The sequence below is a fragment of the Apis dorsata genome, unplaced genomic scaffold (genome assembly GCF_000469605.1).
Source record: "Apis dorsata unplaced genomic scaffold, Apis dorsata 1.3 scaffold_74, whole genome shotgun sequence".
Classification (NCBI taxonomy): Eukaryota; Metazoa; Arthropoda; class Insecta; order Hymenoptera; family Apidae; genus Apis; species Apis dorsata.
In genome coordinates, this window is record NW_006263372.1 from 631862 (window position 1) to 655716 (window position 23855).

Sequence of the window (23855 nt, forward strand, 5' to 3'; positions counted from 1 at the left end):
GTGAAAATAAATGAAAAGTTTTATACCAGTCGAATGATTAGATTCTTGTATGGCATGGTAATTATGAATTTACTTTAGAATCGGTGCAAAGTCGAATGAGTAACGAGCACAGAGTAATTAATGTGGCTTGAGGAATAAAAATGCAGAGCGAACATTCCTTGAGAGCATACTATGGTTCAACAAATTTTTTTCTTCATTTTTTTTTTTTATATTTGTATCTGATCGTCCAGAAAAATTGTATTAATCTTAGAAAGATAGAAATATCATTTTTAAATTATCTGTGTTAATTATATTATATAATCATAATCAAGAATATTTTTAATCTTAGAAAAAGTTTTGTCGTTAATAGATCTTCAGATATAAAGACAATATACATATAAGATAAAAATAAAATTACGTAAAATATAATTTAAAACTTGAAATATCAAGGTTGACTTTCAAGGCCGTAGATTTCGGGGTCATACAATTCCTTTTCACTTGGGAGGATAGCCAACTTGGAATTACGGTCTTGCTCATTCGTCACGAACATTATTACAATTGAAAGGTTCATAAGAAATAATGTTATAACGCTTATAACCTATTGTATACGATGAAGAAAAAACATAAAAATAATTTCTTAATCTTACTAAAATTAGAAGTACCGTCAGTAAAATTCAAAACAGAAGATACACAGGGTATCAATAAACCATATTTTCTTTCGATTATTTTCATTATTAATGATTCGAAAAATGAACAAAAAAACGAACTAAAACAATAGCATCAAATCATCGTATCCACTAAAATAAAATATATTCAACCAAATATATTCAATGTAAGCACAATAAAAACAATTTCCTTAAACTTAATCACGACACAAGATTAAGAAACTTGCATATGGCGGTAACTATCAGATAGAAGTGTAACGAAACGAAAAATATCTCCAAAAGAAAGAAATCCAATGAAATGCAACTACAAAAAGAAATTGGAACTTTATGCTATGTGGAGGGAGAAATAGTGGAACAACGGTGCCCTCTATCGGAGACGCTTCTTATTCAACTTCGCGACACTGATCGACGTTTCTCGAGGGATTCTCTTGATCAGGATTAGTCTGGACTTTTAGAGTATTGGAGAGGTTGTTCGATCGCGGAAAGAAGCGAGGAAAAGTCGAAAAGGAAAATAAGAGTCGACGGTGGTATCCATGCATTCGAAGGGTTATTGCGACTGTGCAGGATTAAACCGATCCCATCCTGAATCACGATGGATGGCGGAAAAATAAAAAGGAGCGAGACGACGGAGGAGAGGTAGAGGGAGAGCGTCCTTCGAGTGATTCACCAGGTTTGCGGTTAGGTTACTTCAGTCTATACGCCGGCAGACGAGTACGGACAAGTGGTTCTCATCACTGACGTGAAATCCAGTGGTCCTTCCAACGGCAAGACTCTACAAACTACTGTATTTCTTGATTTTGACTGACAATGAGTATCTCAACTGAGGACTAGAGATTCTTCACGTGTATACATATGATTAATGTGAATGAATAACATGTGAAATGAATAACGTAGATTTCATATTTTAATATGCGTTATTTTAAGTACACGGATACCTTGTGTTATTTTATATATATTTGAATATACATTCAATATTTTATATTTAAATTCACATGAAAAATATGTGAAAAAGTACGCATATATTAAAAATTATATGGATCAAATATAGATATTTTTAATATATATGTACAGTTGATCTTGCAATATATATTTAAAATCTTGATCCGTATTGAGGCCTAGCAGCTATGAAGCTTTCCCCGCTGAACAAGTTTTTATAATGTTTATATTTGAATATGATCGTTCAATTGAGATATTTATGCATTTATATTCGATGTATGTATACAATTATAAATCTTCACGTTATGAAAGTTTTATCTTTTATTCATGTTGAAATTTTTGAATAAAAGAGATTTAACAAGTGAAAATTCGATGCATATAAAAAATTTACATAATATTTTTTTTCAATTGTAAGAGCTTAAAAAAATATAAAAGTAATGGTGATAATAATTCCAGATAAAGATAAACCTTATAAAGAATTAAACTATTCTAAGTTCGAATTACAGATAAGTTATTTAAATATTGGAAAATAATTTGAATTAAATAAATTTATTATATATATTTATATTGAACTTATAGAGATATGTATTTATATTGAACTTATAGAGATTTCCCATAGCGAATTGGAAAGAAACAAAATTTTTTTCATATAAAAGTATCTATGTTATAGAGATTAATTATGGATAATAACAGTGATATACATTATTGATTGAGCATAAACATGAATATATTCATATTATACATATAATATAATTCATCTTAGTAATATCTATCATAAACGCCAGTATATCGATAACAGTCATTTCTATAAATGTTTTGCTTCTATTCAGTCTTACAGTTCTCTGCCCCCTCCAAGTTTCTTCTACATCATCCTTTCTGCAATTCCTTTTCTTTATCTTTTCTACGTCATCCTTATCCCAACATATATATGTTTCTTCCAAATATTAAACATGCAATTGTAAATATCTATGATTAATTCAATGAAAAATATAAATGTATTTTACTCGTAATTTATCTCTTATCTAGAATCCAATATACATATATGTATATACTATAATCAATTAAAGTTAAAAGTTTGTTAAGCATTATAAATGAATTTTTTTTTAAATAATTTTAAATAATTTTTTAAATAATATACTAAATTTCATTGTCAAATTAATGCATTCTATGCTATTTAAGAATATTAAAAGCTATTTTATTGTTAATTTGTATGAAAAATCAATAATATAAATCAAGAATACTATATTCTTTATAAATTTTGCATGATATAATAAATTGTGATGAAGTATTTTTAAGATATTTCTTATCTACTTATTACTGTACTATTATAAATAATTATTATATCATTTTATTGAAACCAAGATATGTATTGATAACAACTTTTCTATTTTTACATGATAAATAAATGAAGATATGCAACCAAATAAATGTTATATAATAATTATATATAATAATGAATATTACATTACAGACTAATTAACAGAATTTTTTTTAGAAATTTTTTTAGAAAGAGGAGGAAAAAAACTTTCGAATGAATCTATTATAAAAAAAAGATTGTTCTCATAGCAATGGCGATAGTGCCGTAAACGAAATCGTATTTATTCGATTTCAATTGATATGACCTGCTTACCAGAACTAGTTACAATGAAAAAAGCCGAGAAACTAGAGGAAACATCGAATACCGTGGAGAAACGTTACCGTATGAGTAATCGTTACGCACAGCACGTCGACAGTTTTATCAGGAAAACAGATCTACCGTGTCTCGATTGAGAAGTCTCTAAAGAGAAGTCTAGACTGAAAGACGAAAGAATAAGCTGGGAATAAGGGTATATTCCTAAAATCAGCGTTGAAAAGGAGCAAAGGAAGAATCGTGTTGTGAATGGAAGACTCGACGAGTCCTTTCAAGACGAAGAAACACTCGAGCCGTTTCGCTTCAGTAACCGCGGTCTTGGTTCAGCTCCTCCCGGATTCCTTTGTTTAATGCCTTATTGCGATATTTTAACACGGTTCCGCTGTTGCCATGCGGCTCCACGCTTACCCTGCTCGTCGTGTGTCGCCACAGTCGACCAAGAATCATCTTGCTCTATACACACGCTGCAGTTATGCAATTGAGATGTTTTTTTCTTTGGGATTACCTGTCCTTTTTAGGAGGATCTTTCAGATCGATACTATGTTTGTGTTACAAAAAAGAAAAATATCATTGAAAAAAATTTTCTCTCGTAAAAAAGAAGGAATATTTTGAATTGTTTTCATCATTATTTTATCTAGACTATTAATCTATATTAAGTGGATTAAAATTTTTAATTCACACTATAGAAAAAAATTCATTGAAATGATTGATTTTAGAAAGAAAATCAAATCGAATTATAGTGAGTATATGATAACTTTATGGATTTTAATAATAATTTTTTTTTATAATACATATTTTTCGTATTATCTTATATTTTATATTTTCAACTGCAAGATATCCTAATCACAAGATTTACAGAACAAACGCAACAGAGTGTTAAAATTGTACTGTCGACTTACTTCCACGAGAAGAAGATTTAATAACACTGTTAACAATGTAAGTGAGGCTAGGAGTAAAGTTGAAGAAGAAAGAGCCTTCTCCAAGCAGCGCAAATAATAGTTTGCAAGAAGCGCGGATATCCGGCGGATGCTCGTATGCGTAAATGTTCTATGGCTTGTGTTAGACGTTAGAAATAAACTACATACTTTTTTAACATTCGTACTTTGCAAAAATAAATTTTATAACGCGTAACAATTTTTTAAAAATATGTTTTTAATATATCCTCTTATTCGTGATAGAAAAATAAATTAAAATTGAGGAAAACTTCTTTTTTTAATTTTTAGATTATGAGCTAACCTAAAAATAATTATTGATCTTTCGCAAGTTTAAACATTGTTTATATTATTCCATCATATTCTATAAATAGTCATTAACATTTAACACAGTTTTAATTCATTTTTGAATTTCCAAATGAGATTTACAAAAAAAATTAAGATTCATCAAATTCATACTATATATTAATACATAGTTAACAAATATTGTTAACTAAATTAAAAACATAAGGTAAGAAGTTAATTTATTCACTAATACTAATTTATTCATTAATATCTAATAAAAAATCATTAAAAAACAAATCATTAAAAAAAAAAACTTTTAGGATAAATTATTTTTAGGATAAATTATTAATTAATCATTTAACATGTTAACCATCTAACCTTACTACAAAGCATCAGTAAAATAACGAACAGTTGAACCCAGCTGTGAATCCTTATGAAATAGCTGACAGGTTTTGTCGTGCTCGCATGGATGTTTTAATATCATCCGGGTAAAACAAGTGAAAACAGGATCCGAGTGACACCGACGTCTAAAGTGCAGCTGCAAGTGGATGAGCGTGCAGTGAATTCCGAGTGCGTCTAATTAAAAGTCATCTGCATATTTATGGAAGGGGAAGCGGGGAGAAAGGGCTGGCAGGATTAACAGTTGAAGGCAGAGGAGGGAGAGGAGGAGGAAGATGGTGACGTTGCTGTTGGTATATTAAAAATAAAGGGTGTAACAAAGAAGCGGAAGAAACGTTTCTGGTTAAAGTGGCCGTGTTTACTACTTTTTATATCTCATTATGAACCCGTGTTCTTCCTACATGGAATTTTTATCCTGCATAGCTTGTAAACGACCAAAGTGATTACGCGTACCTGGTAAGTTGGTAACGTGATGATGTTTTTTTTTTTTTTTTTTTTTCAGAAGATGGATGAATAAAAAGGGATGCGGATATATTCTTTCGGTAGAAAGCCATGATAGAATTGCTAAATTGAAAGCATTTGCATAACAAGATACACATAAACGTTTTGAGGATGACGCTGATGTTTCAACGCCTTTTACGTGATAATAGTGGCGCTTACAATTGTTCATTTGATTATTTGTTATTCTCGAAGATACTATTCTATGTAAATTGTGTAGTTTGTCGGTTAAATGAAGGTCAAGAATTTTTTATTCAACGTTTAACATTGTTTCTAAATGTATGATCGATTGATTTTTGAAGATTTATAAATTTATGGAATTCTTTTTTTTATGAAGAATAAATTTAAATTCTAGGTTTCTGAGAATACATAGATTTTTCTATCAAATATTTACAAAAATTTTTATCAATATTTTTTTAATTTTTTGATTAAAATTTTTCTTGATATCTAATAATAATTGTGATAATAAAAATATTTTAATCTATAAAAAAATTGCTAAAATAGAGTTTTGGTTAACTTTTTCATAAAAATAGTACTCTTTATTTCGTAGAATCGAAAAGAATTCCATTAAAGAATGCCGGCAGCGATAATTGCATGGTTCGTGACCAAGAAGTATATTTTCACAGACGACTGTACCGGAGTTTCGCGGAGAAAGAGATTTCCGGGCTCCTTTCAATGAACGGCCAACATTCTCATGGTGAGAAAATATATTTCACACGACGATGATCATTCTCGCGTTTCTCTTCCTTTCTTACCAAATTTCCAAAAATTTATTTTTTATGTAAATCTAGGAAATTCAATAAACAATGAATTACTTTGAAATCAAAACATTATTCTTCCACATTTAGTCGTTTAATTTTAATTCTAAAAAACGAAATATCTTTCATTAACACATTTTTAGAAATTTCTCGCAATAATTTTCATGCAGAATTTCATGTAAATATGTTAGATATTCTATATATAATTTTGTAAAAATTATAAATGAATTTCTTTAATATTTGAAAATATCTAAAAACAATTTAAAAAACAATTTGTTTATTTTATAAACATAGGCCGGTATGATGTACAGATGGCAAAGGACGACAACCGCCTTGATGATTAATTCGCATCACGCGTATACAAGCGCATAATTGCATACTCTTTGCACCATGGTTGAATACGAAACAGGAAGAAACATTGTTTGCGAACTGTCATCGATATTAATTACAAAATCAACGTCTTTCACAGGAAGAAAAGCCGAGAATACTTATGATTGCATTTAACTTTAAGGATTCGAAAAAACAACTAAGTAAAATATTTTTATAATAATAAATTTCTTATCGATCTTATCTTTTAATCAAAAAATTCTATCGATGAAATAATAATGTTTATTTGTAAATTTTAATAATTAGTATAACTATTAGAGAACAGAATCTACCAAAATGATTTTTACATAATTTTTCATTAATTTTCATTAATTTTCTAGCAGCTTAGCATGTGTCATTAGAGATTAATTAATTTATTTTTTAATTTATTTTCTTTTTTAATTTAAATTTATTTGTTGGCATACAATTTTGATGAAGAAACTATTTTTAAAATCAATGATAGATCATAAATAATCAAAAATCGTTTGACTCTGAATTTGAATTTTAATTAGTTTAAGTTTTTATTAAAATATATTGAGATGAAAAAAACAAGACACATATATCATAATTATTTTAAAAATATAATTAAAAAAAAAATTAATTGAATAAGTAATTAAAAAAATATTTTTTATTTTTAAATACTTTCTTTCTTTCAAACAAAATACAATTAATAAAAATTCTTTATATTATAACAAAAATGATATGCACAAGAAATAGAATGGTTTTAAACACTTGTTGCTGATTGACATTTTTGGAACAAATACATGTTTAAGTAATTATAATGATTAAATAAAAAAAAAAAATCCAATATCTCGGTTAAAATTTCATGTGTTCATTCATAAGAGGAAATAATGTCAGAAGTTTTTTAATAATCGTCCTATCATCATATTCAATTTGAATATTCATGACAATAATATAAAAAATTGTTTAAAAAAAAAATTAATATTTAATGTATAAAATCTAATTATTCTTAACATGTATAAATTTTCAAGATCTATAAAAATTGTAAATTTATGAAAAAATTATTAATTTCATTTATATTTCATTATTAAATAGAAATTTTAATAAAATAAGGACAATATCTTTGATTTCCATAAATTAAAATAAAAATCTATATTTTTCTCTTTACAAAATATAAAAAATTCATTATTTTCACTAAACTTTCCATTATTTGAATAAAATAAAAAAATATTTATATATAATTTTTCACTACACGTCAAACTTACCAACACAATCGTAATTCGTCCCCACTGATTTACACGATTATTCTCTTCTTCCTCTCCTATCAGAACACTATAGATCACTATGCGAGACACTGAAATTCGATCAACTGTTTCTGTCGAACAACTTATACCAAGGATCTCTAAAGTCACGAGAGTCGACCAGAATCTAAAGAAACAAACTCTATCCCCAACCTACTTGCGTGAAAACTTCGAGACATAGAAAAAGTTTCGCCGCGGGTTCTTTAAACCGATTATTACTATCGACTAGGGAATTTTTTATTCGCGAGATTGCAACGAAGAAGGCGAAGAGTCAACCGGAATATTCACCGGAAGGAAAAGAAAATGTGCTACCGACAGGTGAGGATTGTCGGTGTGCCTTCTGTCAGACGACTTCACAAACGAATGACGAACGAGCGAATGGTCGGAGGATCCATAAGCATCGACTCTTTTGCCCGAGGACGAAGGAAGAGGTAGTCACGGCGCAGGTTAAAGCCCCGCCAATACGAGAGAACGAATAGAAAAGTTTTCGAGAAATTTTTCAAATCTTTTTGTTGCGTTTTTGTTGCTAATAGTTTATATTTTTGAGTGATTTTTCTTTAGGATAATTTATAATTTATATTGAGCAAGATTTATTTTAGAATTATAAAAAGAATTGTAAATTTGTTAATATAAAAAGTTAATTTCTTAAAATAAAAATTTTTATTTGAGCAAATAAAAGGAATTTTGAAATATTTTTTTTAGTCATTTTAAAATTTTTTTATTGGATTATTATTTGATATGAATTTGTTTACTTACAATTAAATTTTTTCACTATTAAATAAATTTCATTGCTTTTGAAAATTAATTTAATTTTTCTTTTCAATTAAGGAAATTTTAATGTGAAGTCAGTTTGATATTCATATATAATTTAATTTGTATCTCTTGTAACTAATTTTTATTGAATTTGTTAAATTATTGTTAAATTTAATCAACAATTTAATTTAAAAAAATTTTTTTTTCTTTTAAATAGAAAAATAATTCTTCTCGTTCAATATGTATAGATATTATATTAAATCTATATTGAAATTTACTTTATATTAAACCACATGCTATATCAATTTTAATCATGTTGAAGTCTAGCAATCAGTGTCAATTTTATTAAAAACAGGGAGAAACATGTAAACCTGATAATATTTCTCTTCGCAACTAGAGTTTCTATCCTACTACGAGAGAGCTTTATGTGCCACCGTACTCTTCCTGTTAGGATGCACTCGACAGCCATGCTGGTTCAGACATTTCTATCTTTTTCCCACTTCAGACTATGCAACCCGGCTTTCAATTTTATTTCGTTCCTCAATCATACACCGTGTTTCGTCCAGGGATGCTGCAATGCGGCTCTCCTGTCTTTGCATCGATTGCACCAACGGTTACCTTTTTTATCCTCTCAACCAAATAACTGTAGGCCTAATCTATATATTTCTTGACCGTTTCTTTTTACTTCGACTAAAAAAGAATATTGTAGATTCTTCTGTTTTTATATATTGAGAAATCTATGTGTAATTAAAGTTTTTTTTGGAAATATTATTCTATTGTATTAATGTTTTTAAAAATTTAATAATGTATTGTGTGAAAACTTAGATTTTATTTGATTAAACTTGAATTAGAATCGATATTTTTGAAATATTCGTTTTTTGATAATTTATATCTAACATCTTTTTATAAATTGCAATTAATGGATGATTTTTAAAGATTCTGAATATATATCATGAAATATCGGAATTTAATTTTTTCATATAAAAATATTAAATAGAGATTTGTAAGAAAAAAGGATATTTAAAATTTAATTTTGATATTTTTCAAGCACAAAATGATCGATCAAAATTGTTTTTAACAATATGAACTTTCACGCACATTTTAAAGATTACGCTTTCATTAATTGATTAACGCCCATAATGCTAATATACTACGTATTACGATTTTATCTATCTAATGGATCTTAGAAAATTCGAAATAATCAGAAGTAAGTGTTCCATGTCTGATCAAAATTCTTCACTGATCGCGTCAGCTCGAGCATAAGTAATTGCACCTAAAGTGCCATCTAGCGATGTACTCAATTTGCATTCAAATATTTATACAATTTTTATGTACATTAAAAAAATCTTTAAAATCTTTAAAAATCTTTAATGAAATGAAAATTGAAAGTTATATTTTAATTAGGTTTTCTTCGTAACAATTTTCTAAAATATGTCATAACAAACAATAATATATTTATATTACATATAAATATTCAAATATATAAATATAAATATATGAATTATATATCATTATATAAATATATAATAATATATAAATATTTTAAATATTTAAGTTGATATAATAAATTTTGAAAGAAATATTATTTAAAAAATTTTTCTATTCATATTTAATGAATATAACAATTATGACAATGTTATTTACCATTTAGAAATTTAAGACTTTCACGATCTAGCATCACAGAATTATTATTAAGGTATCTTAGGTATTTTAATCGTGCTCTTTTAAAACAAAAATACTAATATTTGCGAACATTACAATTCACTCCATCAAAGATCGAAGGATACACTGAGAAGTTCAACAGTTTGTGGTAGAACAGCAAACAGTCGGGAGCAATGTTCGGGTAACATCGGACAAGATCGGGTAACAATGTAGTAGGCCCAATAGGGCTTAAAGTTTCAAGCCCCCACTCCGTTAATTTCGCTGTCCGTAGTTTTGCCCTCAGCACTGTTCAACCGCGCAATCGCGAGCGTTCGTGATCAAAAAGTCATTCAACTTTGAATTTCTATTTTCTTTTCTATTTTTTTATACGATTTTATAATTATTTATAACAAATAATACGAAAACTCGATATTTATATTTTTACGGCTGTTCTCATTCCCATAATTTTTTTCTTTGCCAAAAGAAGGATAACTTCGTCCTTTAACCTCAATTTCAACTAAACATGCATATAATTCGAATTTATCATTACTTTTACGAATGTTTCCTATGAGTTTATTTCGTATAAAAAAAAAGTCTTTAAGTTCTTTCTATATTTCTATTTCAATTTTTTTTTCAAATTTTCAGGTTTTAATTTTTCCTTGCAAACGTTAGTCATGATTGATTTAACTCCATCCATAACTGCAACGCTGTTAAATATTCGACAACGATGTGCCATACGCCACGTGCCCGCAACACGCTCCTGCAATTAGGCCTAGGAATCGCTATTGTGCCGGAGCTTGACCCTCTCAAATAGAATCTCGACAATGGGAATTCGAGCAATTTGCCAAGAGGAACTGGCCCAATTGTGCCGCGATCATGAAATCGGACAAACTTTGCCAATGAGATTCTCCAAATTGACGTTCAGTTCCATTTCGCTTTGTTAATGAAGTTAAACGAACGTCCGTTTTATTCCGTTTCGATGTTGAATCCTTGTGGACGATCGATCATGCTCGATGCTTACGAATTAATCAGAGGAGAGTTGTTTAATATGCAGCAAGCATTTAATGAAGTAAACAAGGAGCCATAAATGTAAGAGAAATATAAATGACACAATTTTTTAATCGTATCATATTTTGCATGTGCCATGAATAATTTAGAGAATTTAGAAGCAATTAATGTAAGATTTTAATTTATGATTTTATCGATGAATTAGGATTCACTATTTTATTTGGCATTTTCACTTCAGACTACTTTCATTTAATAAAAATAATTTTTTTTTTTAAAATATATATTATACATTTTATTAATAATATACTCTATATTGATATTTTAAGAAAAGCGATGGATGAACCTTGGTGAAGGAATTTCGTGTAGCAAATCAAATTTGTGAAATTTTTCTTTGGAAAGAAAGAACATTCACGAAACAAGTAAGCAATTTATTCCGATCTCCGTCCCTGGAGCAACAAGAAGCAGAGCATGACAGCGCCACGAAGAAAGACTGGACACAGTTTGTTGGCATCAGGTTATAAAGAATACGAGTCATTACGAGATTCGTCTTTTCCAGTGCAAAATTCTTTGCGAGACGGTATTCACCTTACTTTCTCGAATGATCAGATATACATCTTTTATCTATTGTTCGACAATCATCAGGAATATCGAGATCTCAAAACAAAAATAGATAGAAAAATTGTTTAATGTAATTGACGATACTGTTCTCCATAAGTAAGATAAAATGCAAAAAAATAATAATTTAAACATCATTAGAGTTTTGACAACAATTAAAAAATACTTCTTGCGTTTTATATTAGATTTCAATTTTTTAAAAATATTGTTAATACTTTAAAAAAACAGAAAAATGATAAATCATTTTTAGATTAAAATATATATTAATAAAATTTAATTTCCAATGATTACAATTACTATTTTTATTATTGGAAATTATGTAGAGAAAATAAATAATTTTTTAATAATAATTGAACTATAGCAATAAAATATATTATTATTGTAAATAATAATTGTTAATAATTCTTCTAGACAAAAGATATTAGAAACACGATATACATGTGTTGATTCTATGACGAAAGATTGTTTAGGAATAGAAACTGCGTATCCTCCATAAAACAGTTTCACATTTAATCCGACCTGAATATTCGAGAATTTCAAGAAGAATTCATGCTTCTTAGAACGAGAAGTAAGAGTAAACACATCAAACAACATTCTCTCTGATTTATTATTAACATAATTTTCAAGTAAATAATAAAAGCGTGACTTTTATGCAAATAAAATATTTGAACATTGCATTAAAAAAAATTCTCCATACAATTCCTAAAATCGTTTATGATTTGATATAAATTCATTACGTAATTAATTACTTTCATTCATTACATTACCATAATACGTGTCATTAAAGATTAATTAATAACTGATTGTGAAACCAATGAAAGACATTATTGAATGGAACTCAACTCATTCAGATAAATATACAGCGATAAGAGACATAAAAAGATTAAAGAAGTTTTATATTATTGCATTGTAATAAATAATTATATATATATATATATATCTTATATATTCTAATTAATATAGATATTCGAGTAAATCTAATCGAATTAATAAGAACTTAACGTGCCCCGATAATTTTGCATGGATCTGTTTCTACGACTCTATAATTATTCGCTTCGATTGTTCTATTCGTGATACGGAAATTTTCTCTGTGTCACGGCAACGGATCAACCAAATTAATGGAACATAACTAAAAATGCTTCTCCAATTCATCATTTTCTCTTGATTCTCTTTTTAATTTGGCGAGATAATTGTAATTGTAATATTTGTAATTTGTATAATTTGTAATTTTATATAAAAGTTCTTTGAACAAATGGTAAATATGATTAAATACTTTATTATTTAATCATAATTAATAATATTCATCATTATGAATATTAAGTTACTCATTTAAATTAACTTGGGATGCATCAATATCAAAAATCTTATAAAATAATTTTCAAACTTAATATAATTCTAATATAATCTTTTTGGATATTTGAAAACAAAGTGAATAGACAAAATGTTTCTTTATTAAAGTTAAAACTTCTTGAAAAGAAAAGTATTTTGATTAATGTATTAATAATAATATAATGATTATCTTATCATGATGTCATTCCACAAAATCATTTCAAGAATAAGAAAATAAATTATTTTGAAGAATGTATTGGCATCTTACATAGCTTCTCAAGAGGAGTATATTCTAAAATGACATTCAGCAATGAACTATTTAATTTCATTTTTAAAAATATCTGGACAAACTTCTTATAAAATGAATTATTTCATTTACTCTTTGAATAAGAAGAATTTTTTCTATAAATCTTGAAAAATATTTTTCAAAATATTCAATACTTATTCATATTATCATTAATTGTATGTCATATAAAAAGTGAAAAACATTTAAAATATCACAAATATCATTATAATTAAACACAGAATCGTTAAATATAGTAATAAATAACTTCTGCATAAAATGAACGCGGGAAAAATAATTTTCTGCAATGTTTCCTTTTTGAGGAACCCAGGAATTTGAATATTTGCCAAGTACACGTGTACTCGAGTACAGTTTCGAACACTTGAGGAGTATGCTTGAAGCAAGGGGAAAACATACACCGTAGACAAAGTGAAGAAGTATCTCCCTCATTTTATAACCTCAAAAACTCGAGGATATCTGAAAGTCGGCAAATATTCAATTTCAATTTTCACGAAGCTAAATCTTTTCCTTCTTGTGAAATCATTTTTTTCTTTTTTTGCAATATCAAATGTATATTACGAAAATGTGAATCCTTTTCGAATCTTCTTTTAATTTGTCAATATAATTTAAAATTAGATCATTCAACATCAACAAATAAATTTATTTCTTATTTTATTTCATAAATAATTATTCTTTTTATTTATTTATTATTTTCATAATAATAAAAGATTCCTAATTTTATTTTTACATTATAAATAATTTCTAATCTGTCAGATAGCTTTCGAAATGAAATCTAATATCAAGTTAAATACATGCATATTTTTCTAATTACAAAAAAACAATATAATTATATACTTACTTGGATTTCGTTGTATTTCATGATAGAGAATAGTTAATATTTCCTTAGGATTCAAGTAATCTGTTAGTCCATCGGTGGCAAGAACCAAAAAATCCTCTGTTCCGTCTAAAGGAACAGATTTAACTTCTGGTTCACCTGTTACGAACGGTTTATATCGAACATCACCTGAAATCAAGTAAAAGTACAAAAATTATAAAAATTGTAAAAAATAATTTTTATCCTAGTATAGAATGATTTTTCTAATTACAAAAATGAAAAGGATACCAATTAGATAAAAATCATTCGAATATTTAGATATTTCAAACCGATTAAATACTCAACAATATTGTATTTCGATTGTTTTTTATTAAGTTCGATAAAATTAGTTAAAAAACATTTGATTATTGGACCTAAAATTTCGTGTTTATTTAATTTAACTGTAAAGAATTTTCATTCATGGTTATAGTAAATCGATGAAAAAATCACGTAAATTTATAATAACCGGAAGCATCTGTATTACAGTGGTACCATTATTTAAATTAGCTACGCCATTCATTAAAGTTAATTGCAACCTAGTTGAATACTGATACTCCCCATGTTTTACCGTCGCGTGTTTTTCAAATATAAAAAAAACATTACGTGTAATAAATAACTGTAATAGTTAATTCCATAAAATTACACGTCACGGGATATGAAATTCTCTCTTTTTCTCCATTTATTCTTTTATTTTGTCTAAACTCAATTGAAAAATTTCTCAGATATCATAAATTTAATTCGAATCATAATTATATTAAAAATTTTTAAAGAAATTGATAAACATTATTTCATATTATATTCTAATATAAGAATATAAACTGCGTCATTTATGATATAAACTATTTAATTATGTACTGCTTTAAATATAAATTGCAACATAACAAAATTTTACATTATGTTATTTGTAAAAAAAAATCATAATATAATCATAATATAATCATAATAAATTGTTCAATCGCGTACTTTACTTAAATTTAACGTTAGAAAAAAAAGATTATATTTTGTTTTATCGATATTATAATTAACATTGCATATTTTATGATTTTAAAAAGCTACCAAATCAAAATAATTCAAGAGAAAGAGATTCAATAAATTAATATTATGTTAAACAAATACAAATCATTTGAAAATTATTTTTTAATAATTGCGCAATGTTTTTTATTTTTCAATTAATTTCAAATATATAAATTATTTACTTTTATAATCAACTTATTAAAAATTTTTATCATTAGAACTATTCTATTAAACTACTATGGATATTTGAAATATAATAATTTGGAATTTAAATATTATTTATAAATTAAGATAAAAATAAATGCTTGCAAAAAAATAGAAATTATTGAGACATCTGGTAGCAGTCTTTGATACTATGATATACTTATATAGGAATTAGAAAGATTTGATATATATTCCTATTTTAGATTCGAAAATACCATAAATTTAACTCAAACATATTATATAACAATTATAAAAAACTTTACAAGATTTAACATTTGATTATTTTCATTAACAAAATAAAAGCAAAAAAAAATATTAAGCAAATGTTTTTCTGATATTACTTGTTTGGATGTAATTAATATTCCACAAATATTTACGATCGATAAAAGATTCATAAATAAAATATAATTCTATGATAAATATCACTTATCGAAATTTTATGACGTCGAAGCAAAATTCCTGCAGAGGACAAGCGTTCGAAACACGCGTCTTCTCGCGATGCATAAACGGTTTAATGGGCTGTTAATTATTCCGGGCATGCAATTGTAGAAGCCACCCAGTAAAGCGTCCATTGCTCGAAGCATGGTTGCACGTACTATTGTGTCAGCGGTCAAACGGAACCAACAGGATACCCGACACGCGTCCAGAATTTTTTCTTTCCTTTTCTTCGTGGTACCTAAGCCATAGTTGGCCAGCTGTTAGTATACGCAGATTCTTCCTATTTGGTTTCTACGTGAAACACGTGACTTTTATCGGATTATCTTGTAAAGATGATCAAGATTTAGTTGATGAAGATTCAAATTATCGTATATACAATAGATTATTACAATATGTGATTGTTTATAAAAAGAAACTTAAATATTTAAATAATTATAATTAAGAAGCTCAATAAGGGCTCGATACAAAGAGGGCACCACGTGTCTCGTCTATATACTTTTGATTTTTTGTATCATAATATGATAAATTAGTACAACGTCATAATATTAGTTCTGAAATTATTTGTTTCCTATTTTAAAAAATTGCAAAAATTCTAAATTATTATTATTAGCATTAAATTATTATAATTAGCATTATATGATGAACAAAGGAGTCGAATAATAAACTATTATTTATATTTATACATAATCATTTATATTCTTGTTATTAATTACGTATTTATCAATTTCCAACCATCAACAAGTATTTATTTCTTTTATCTTTATTTTTTGTAACTTTTATGCAAATTATTTTCATCTAATTTGTATTTAAATTAAGTTTTAATATATATCACACAAAAGTTTTAAATAAAATAATTTAAAAAAATCATTAATATTTAAAAAATGGTTTATCGATATATGTGTTACTTTTTTACCGTTCGATTGTTTTCACATCATAAAATAGTGCATAACTTGAATATAATATTTATTATATATATAACATTAACATTTTTAAAAATAATATTTAATTAAGTAAAATTTATTATTTAAATTTATTAAAATGTATTTGTTTATATAATATTTATCATAATATCCAAGTTTGAATCAAATTAATTCTTTAAAATAAAAACAAATAATAATTGTAATAAAATAGTTTGAAACTTACATGTCAAAATAAATAATAGAATCAAGTTTGAAAAAACTAAAATAAATCATTACACAGTATAAATACGAACTAGAATAAAATAATTTAAAAATTTATAAGAACAGAACGATATTTATTATCAAAAATGTAAATTTTTAAAGTTATCTTCATTTGTAATTATTCAAATAATTAAATAATTAACAAATTTAATGAAAAAAAATAATTTTCATTCAAAAATTTTTTTTTATATTTCAATTTTTTTTATTCTATAAAATAAAACTGGTTACATAAAAAAAAGTATAATAAGTAAACCACATCATAAATTTAGAATAAACAATAATTTAAAAATGACTGATAATAAAAAAAAGTATATCATGAAGATAATAAAATAAATGTTTTTTATTCTATTTAGAAATAAAAAAAATAAATTTAAAAAAGATAATTATTTAGAAAAATTAATTTTCTAATATAGAAAATATATAATAACATTTTTAAAGTTACATGAAATATAATTTCGATTGAATTTGTTGAAATATATATATATTCAATGCAATTGACCGATCATTATACTTGTATCGCCATCTAGTGATATTTAGTTTGCATGACAATAGTGAAATTGATTAAGAAGTTAATGTAAAATATAGTATTTCATCAAAAATAAAATTAATCGTGCAATGTGCAAGTGAATATTAATGTACTTTATTTTATACGTGCCAATAAATGTAAGTATTAAGAATAATATACTTTGAATAGAATATTAAACTTGAAATATAAATATTATTAATCAATAACATAAATCGAGATATTAAAATTGCGTAATTTCTTTGTTTGGTATCAAAAATTTTTTTTATAAAAATTGTGATATGCAATGTTTTATAATAGTCATATATTATTATAGATAAATGTAAAGTTAACCTAAACGTTGAACCAAAAATATGAATTAGTCATACATATATTTAAAATACCATAAATATTCTATTTTTTAGATAATTTAGATATTTAAGAGTTTATTAATATATTATATTCATGACAACTAATATAAATATATACTTAATAAAAAGTAAAAATAATCTTTAATTTTCAATAAATATAAAAATATTAGATATATTTTTTAAAAATTTAAAATATATAGCATCTTATAAATATCTAGTGATAAAAATTTTATTATGGTTATTTTATTTAATCTATATTGATATTATGCAGAATTTGATTATTTTTTTCAAAAATTTTTGTTATTAATAAATTAATAAATTATTAATAATTATTAAATTTATTATAGAATCATATCTTTCAAAGTTACAAATTAAAATTAACTTACCTATTGCCCTTGAAACACCTAATACTCCATTTACACGCATAGTTCCCATACTTGGCATCACTACTCCTCCTGCTTTTCGTATCCTTTGTACTTCATCCTAAAGCAAATAATGAATATTTTTCGCAGATAATATTATGAATTTTTAATAGGACACATTATATATATCAAGTATCAATTGTTTTTTAAACAAAGCAAAATAAATCTAATTTGAAATTTACTGTCAAAATATCTTTAAATCAAAAAATAAATTTTGGTATAATAAATTATTAAAATCATTAATTAAATAAATTTAAAATGACATTAGTAGGGACACAAATAGATAGTGATAAGAGATTACTAATTTTTGACACTTATGAAGATTATTTGAATTCTCTAATATCATTTGTTGATCTTGGATATCTAGGAAATCTTCATATTGCACGTCAATTAGCTGAACTTGGCTATCGTTGTGCAGGTGAAACACTCGATGAAGATACATTTTATCGACGTTTAAAAGCTGTGAAAAATTTAGTTTTTCCAATTTATAAACCATATGAATTAACATCAGAACTATTGATACCAAGTGATAATGTAATGCAAGAATTAGCACTTAGAGAACATTTAAACAGATTGAAAATCATATCCACTATTATATTTATAAGAAACTTAACAAAACTTCAGTTTGAGGTTTCTGGTTACATTGATTATAATGAAAGACTTGAAAAAGAAAATTGGCTTGCATATTTTGAAGGAAGAAAAAAGATATGGCCTTGTGCATCTGATCTTGCATACTATGATTGGAGAACAGGAAAATCATGTTTAAATGAAACATTAAATTTTGAACCTGTTATAGATCCAATATTAGGTCTTCGATTCAAACATAATCATGATAGACATTTCATTAATGTAGATCCTGGAGTACCTACTCCAGGAATATATACAACACGAGTAAGAATACATAGTCAACAATATCAACATGTAATATTATATGATCATGTTCTTAGGAGTAAAATTTAAAAATATTAAATGGAAATATACTTACTTCACGATGAAGTCGATGAGGATTCACTAGCTGAACAACACTATCACGTTTTATTAGCATGGCTGTTGAATCTCCTACCCAGGCAACATATAATTTTTTATTTAATATTAAAGTGCAAACTGCAGTAGTCCCACCACATAGTTTCTAAATAAAAATATTAAAAATAAAAATTATATAAATATAAAATATTGCACATTTATTTAATTACATTATATATACATATATATATATATTTTTTATTTCTTACTTGTGTCTTTGATTTTTCTATAAATTGTCTGTCTGTAGTAAGAAAAGCATCGCGTAAGGCACGCTCTGGATCTGTAGGATAATATATGCTTTCTGTTAAATATTGATGTAGATGAGCAGCACAATATACAGCTGCATCTTGTCCTGCATGTCCATCAAATACTGCATAATAATTTGCTATAGAATCATCCTAATTTGAAACATATTTTTTTAATAAAAAATTCATTATTTATATTGTATTAATTATTAAATATCTAATATCAATATTTACCTCAATACCAAATGTAGTATGTAAATCGTGTAAAATCACATAACGGTCTTCCATTTTTCTTCTACAATTTTTACTTCCACCTGCTGTTATTTGTGGTAATGGAGTTGAAGGAGGAGGTGGCAATAATGCCAATCTACTATTGTCCAGATAACGGGTACAAATTTCATTAACTTTATTAATAATAGCTTGCATTAATTTTAATGAAGTATATGCTATAAGATAAAAAATATCATTAGATACATTTTTTTTATATAAAAAAAGTTTATTGAAAGATAACATACTTTTTTCTTGGGATTTAAATCCACAATCTTCTGGTTGTTTTTTGCACATAGATTTAATTTCTTGTATCACTTGATGAACTAAATATGCTTGTAAACTTGCTGGACATTGCCTAGAACATTAAAAAATTCTTTATATATATATATAAAATAATTAATCTCCAAGAACTTATAATAATATAGATTATTTTTAAAAATAATTATCTAAATAAATTTCGCAATATAACTCTGAATATAGAAACCATAAAAATAATTGAAACAGTAGTTAATAAATTGACGGTAATATACGAAATTTTGAATTTACAATTCAAAAATTTATTTTTTATATGAAAATATATTGTTATATATAATAGTATAATACATAATAGCAACCATGGATTTTTCATTTCGAAATTCTTTAAATCGTAAGCACATACATAATTTAAATTATTTAATTTATTCAAAAAATAATTTTAAATTAACCTTCGAAATATATTTCTTAATATTTGCGCATATGAAATCTAATATATGAAATCTAATTATAATCATTACATATTATTTTATATATTATAATTATTTTAATTTTTAATTATTTGATTTAATCGTAGAAAAAGTTTTTAAGCTTTTTACGATTTAAAAATTAAATATTCAACAGATGGTTAATATATAGTTAAAGTAATGTATACACAAAACTTTCATTGAGGAACAAATGAAAATTTTATCATATTAAAGATTATATTTAATATATATAAAAATTTCCATATAAAAATTAATTAATTATTGTTATTTATTATTTATAATTATTGTAATTCCTTATTCAAATTATTTAGATAAAAAAATATTAATATTTATATCATTATAGTGTTCATATTATTTATATTAAGAAATTTATATTATTTATCAAATTCTACTGTAATTTTATAATATATTTAATTCATAATTAGTATTAATTCAAAGTTGATATTTAAATATATATTATATAATTTTTAATTTTTTTAAAAATCATATTTTATCACGTTCTTATACTGTGATAATTATAGATAACAATCATACAATTTTAAAATTATATTTCAAAACTAAAGAGAAAATTTTAATTAAATTATTGTATTTGAAAAATAATAAAATTATAAAACTTAAATTATTTAAGTTTAGCAAGAGTTTTCTAAATGAATCAGATTATTTTGTTTTTTTTCCCATCTTATTATATTATATTCAAAGTAAAATAAAATTAAATATTTTACAATTTTCTTGTGAATTATTTGACAATATTTTACATTTTTTTTTAAATATTTGTTATTTTTATAATTATTAATATTTTTCTTTTTAGTAGATAGAAAGAAACAATCATTATTTAAACTTTATTTCATTAAAAGTTTCACATTTCTTCATAAAAAAATATCATTGTAGAAATAATGCATTTCCTTTACTAAAACATTCATACTTTTATATCTTATCTAATAAACGTAGTAGTACATTACAATCAAATATATCGCTTTATCTTATTGAATCCGGATATTTATAATTTATTATAAGAAGAATTAGATTTATCTTTTTAAATAATTATTACTAAATTATTACTAATTATTACTAATTAAAAAATTGAAAACTTTATAAATTATAATTTACTAATTAATTTATTAAAAAAAATAAAATAAAAGAATTTGAAAAATTATATGCATTTCCATATCAGTTTAAGTATATCGTTTAGATATAAAAAATCTATGGAGAGGAGAAGTTACTTCAAAACAGCATACGATTGAAGAACAAGGAGATTACGCTTTAGATAGACATTTTATCAACATCATAGACACCAATAATAGTGAGGAGACGACTGCATCAAATATATTAAAATCAAAATCTTTCGAACTGGTTCATAGTGAGAACTCGCCACAGTCTGTGAGAAAGTGTTTCAAACGAATACCAAACACATCTTCTCAGGAGCATTACCAACAGGAGAGAGAAATGACATCGATCGTCGGCACTTATCAACATGAAAGCAATGAAAACCTCGACGAATATTTTAAAGCTGTGGGTATGTTGAAAGCGACTAAAAATGAATGTGGTATATTTTCCTATGAAAGCAAAAATAAATATCTTCTATAACATTATCTTTTTCCGCATTGTTTTCTATTTAGTTTATTATTGAAACATTTAAGAATGAAAAAAATATTTATTTATTATACAAAATAATAATTATAAATACATAATGCATTATTATAATTATAAATTAAAATTTTGTTCTTGATTAATGTATAAGTATGTATACATAGCACGTGCAAATATATAATATATATACATGTATATATATTTACATATGTATATAATATGTGTATAATATATTTTTATTACTTATATTAATAATATGTACGTTTTTTTTATTGATTAAATATTCCGTTGAATAAAGAATTAAAATATTTAATCTCAATGAAATATTTATTGTAAACCTTTTATCGAATTATATTAAATATGTCGTTAATTTAATAAAAAACAAAATTTTGAATGTGATTAATATTGTATTATATACAAAATCAAAATAAAAGCGATTTCGTTTTCAATTATATGCACCTATAGGTGTACCATACATTCCACGAAAACTGATGTGTATGTCCAGTCCGCGACTGGAAATATCGAACGATGATGATAAATGGACCATTCGTACCATTACAATGATTCGTATGGCAGAAGTGACGTTTACTCTCGGTGAAGAATACGAAGAATACATGCCTACAGGAGTTATACTGAAAGTACTATTAATATTTATCGAACTATTGTATTCATTTTAACTTAATCGATAACCATCTAAATTTTTTATAGAAAAAAAATATCATTTTTTTAATAATCCAATAAATTTAAATATTTACCGTTAAATGGTATAAATTTATATACCATTATATAAGATAAGGGTATAAATTTTAAAAAGATAAATACTTGCATTTATCTATTAGAAAAATCATAAAAAAATACTTAAATATTTAATGCAGTGCAACTATAACTATAAGTATAATTTATGTATATACTATTTTTAGTTTTTATAATATTTTATGTCTGCTTTTGTTTAGAATATAACTACACTGGAGGGAGATAATCTAGTGACAGTTTCAGTCGGTCCAAATAACAGCAAAGTATTACGGAAGTACGAAATTACAAAAGATGGTGTAGTTTTGGTACGTGTCATTTATATTTTCATTCACATAATTGTTGGAAGTATATTCTGAATTTTTTAAATATGAAATATTAAAAGAAAAATAGAAAGATTTTATTTAAAAAAATTTTAATTATTCGAAAATTAATTAAATTAAAAATTAGAGGTTAATTCAATTAATTTAAGATTTTAATTCAAATATTTTACAAGAGATTTTTTTATATTAAACTTACTTTGATAGTAATAAACTTTTTTCATAATTTATTTATTCATTATTCACATTATCATTTATATATTGCACACATATAATCTTTAAATTATATATAACACTAATTATATATATAAAAAATATAAAAAATATTTCAACATTTTATATATATTTTTTAAACTGTTAATTTATAATTAACACTAATTTATTAATCAAAATAAAAATCTTTGTAAATTATTACATGTATGTATGTATAAATTAATCATATAAACAATGAAATGAAAAAATTAATAATATTATATTTTCTATTTTCAGATAATGACTCACGAAAAGAGTGGCCAAATAGGAAAACGCTATTTTAAGCGTCTTTAATAAATTTTAATTGCAAAAATATTTCTATA

General features: G+C 24.9%; 4 protein-coding genes and 1 long non-coding RNA gene across 14 annotated transcripts in view; 4 read left to right on the top strand and 1 right to left on the bottom strand.

Moving 5' to 3' along the window:
• LOC102675393 (kinesin-related protein 4-like) overlaps window positions 1-23855 on the bottom strand; it is a 74374-nt gene that overhangs the window by 49119 nt on the left and 1400 nt on the right. For all 5 annotated transcript variants that reach the window (XM_031508095.1, XM_031508094.1, XM_031508093.1 and 2 more), the window contains exons 2-7: window positions 20129-20238; window positions 19848-20059; window positions 19578-19766; window positions 19331-19474; window positions 18310-18406; window positions 14199-14363 (exon numbers count right to left, since the gene is read on the bottom strand). In XM_031508095.1, coding sequence (XP_031363955.1) covers window positions 14199-14363; window positions 18310-18406; window positions 19331-19474; window positions 19578-19766; window positions 19848-20059; window positions 20129-20238 — 917 coding nt within the window. The remainder of the gene's footprint in view (window positions 1-14198; window positions 14364-18309; window positions 18407-19330; window positions 19475-19577; window positions 19767-19847; window positions 20060-20128; window positions 20239-23855) is intronic.
• Window positions 4798-6880, top strand: LOC102677736. 2 transcript variants are annotated; one of them, XM_006610432.2, is made up of 3 exons: window positions 4798-5562; window positions 5875-6020; window positions 6380-6880. In XM_006610432.2, the coding sequence occupies exons 1-3, from the start codon at window positions 5439-5441 to the stop codon at window positions 6452-6454; spliced, it is 345 nt and encodes a 114-aa protein (XP_006610495.1). In that variant the 5' UTR covers window positions 4798-5438; the 3' UTR covers window positions 6455-6880. The 2 variants fall into 2 exon arrangements, with proteins under 2 accessions (XP_006610495.1, XP_031363958.1); XM_031508098.1 differs by having other exon boundaries at window positions 5875-6021; window positions 6394-6879.
• On the top strand, window positions 10752-12909 carry LOC102677652. The gene is made up of 3 exons (XR_420985.2): window positions 10752-11193; window positions 11439-11826; window positions 12139-12909. It is a non-coding gene; the product is annotated as an uncharacterized LOC102677652 (long non-coding RNA).
• LOC102677323 (sodium/calcium exchanger regulatory protein 1-like) lies at window positions 17556-23845 on the top strand. Of its 5 annotated transcripts, none has more exons than XM_006610430.2 (5): window positions 17556-17713; window positions 21982-22136; window positions 22676-22848; window positions 23164-23268; window positions 23770-23845. In XM_006610430.2, exons 2-5 carry the CDS (start codon window positions 22067-22069, stop codon window positions 23824-23826), a joined length of 405 nt encoding a protein of 134 aa, XP_006610493.1. In that variant the 5' UTR covers window positions 17556-17713; window positions 21982-22066; the 3' UTR covers window positions 23827-23845. The 5 variants fall into 5 exon arrangements, with proteins under 5 accessions (XP_006610493.1, XP_031363956.1, XP_006610492.1 ...); XM_006610429.2 differs by having other exon boundaries at window positions 17565-17713; window positions 21813-22136; XM_006610431.2 differs by having other exon boundaries at window positions 17572-17713; window positions 21795-22136.
• On the top strand, window positions 18532-19479 carry LOC102677190 (cilia- and flagella-associated protein 299-like). Its single transcript, XM_006610428.2, has one exon. It carries the CDS (start codon window positions 18604-18606, stop codon window positions 19303-19305), a length of 702 nt encoding a protein of 233 aa, XP_006610491.1. The 5' UTR covers window positions 18532-18603; the 3' UTR covers window positions 19306-19479.

Excerpts from the sequence above, each read along its gene's own strand:
- LOC102677736 (XM_006610432.2), top strand. The coding sequence starts at position 5,439 with ATGACGCTGATGTTTCAACGCCTTTTACGTGATAATAGTGGCGCTTAC. Across the intron at positions 5,563-5,874 it reads AGTTTGTCGGTTAAATGAAG|AATCGAAAAGAATTCCATTA; the intron begins GTCAAGAATTTT and ends TTTATTTCGTAG. Across the intron at positions 6,021-6,379 it reads TGAACGGCCAACATTCTCAT|GGTATGATGTACAGATGGCA; the intron begins GGTGAGAAAATA and ends TAAACATAGGCC.
- LOC102677190 (XM_006610428.2), top strand. The coding sequence starts at position 18,604 with ATGACATTAGTAGGGACACAAATAGATAGTGATAAGAGATTACTAATT.
- LOC102677323 (XM_006610430.2), top strand. The coding sequence starts at position 22,067 with ATGACATCGATCGTCGGCACTTATCAACATGAAAGCAATGAAAACCTC. Across the intron at positions 22,137-22,675 it reads CGAATATTTTAAAGCTGTGG|GTGTACCATACATTCCACGA; the intron begins GTATGTTGAAAG and ends ATGCACCTATAG. Across the intron at positions 23,269-23,769 it reads CAAAAGATGGTGTAGTTTTG|ATAATGACTCACGAAAAGAG; the intron begins GTACGTGTCATT and ends TTCTATTTTCAG.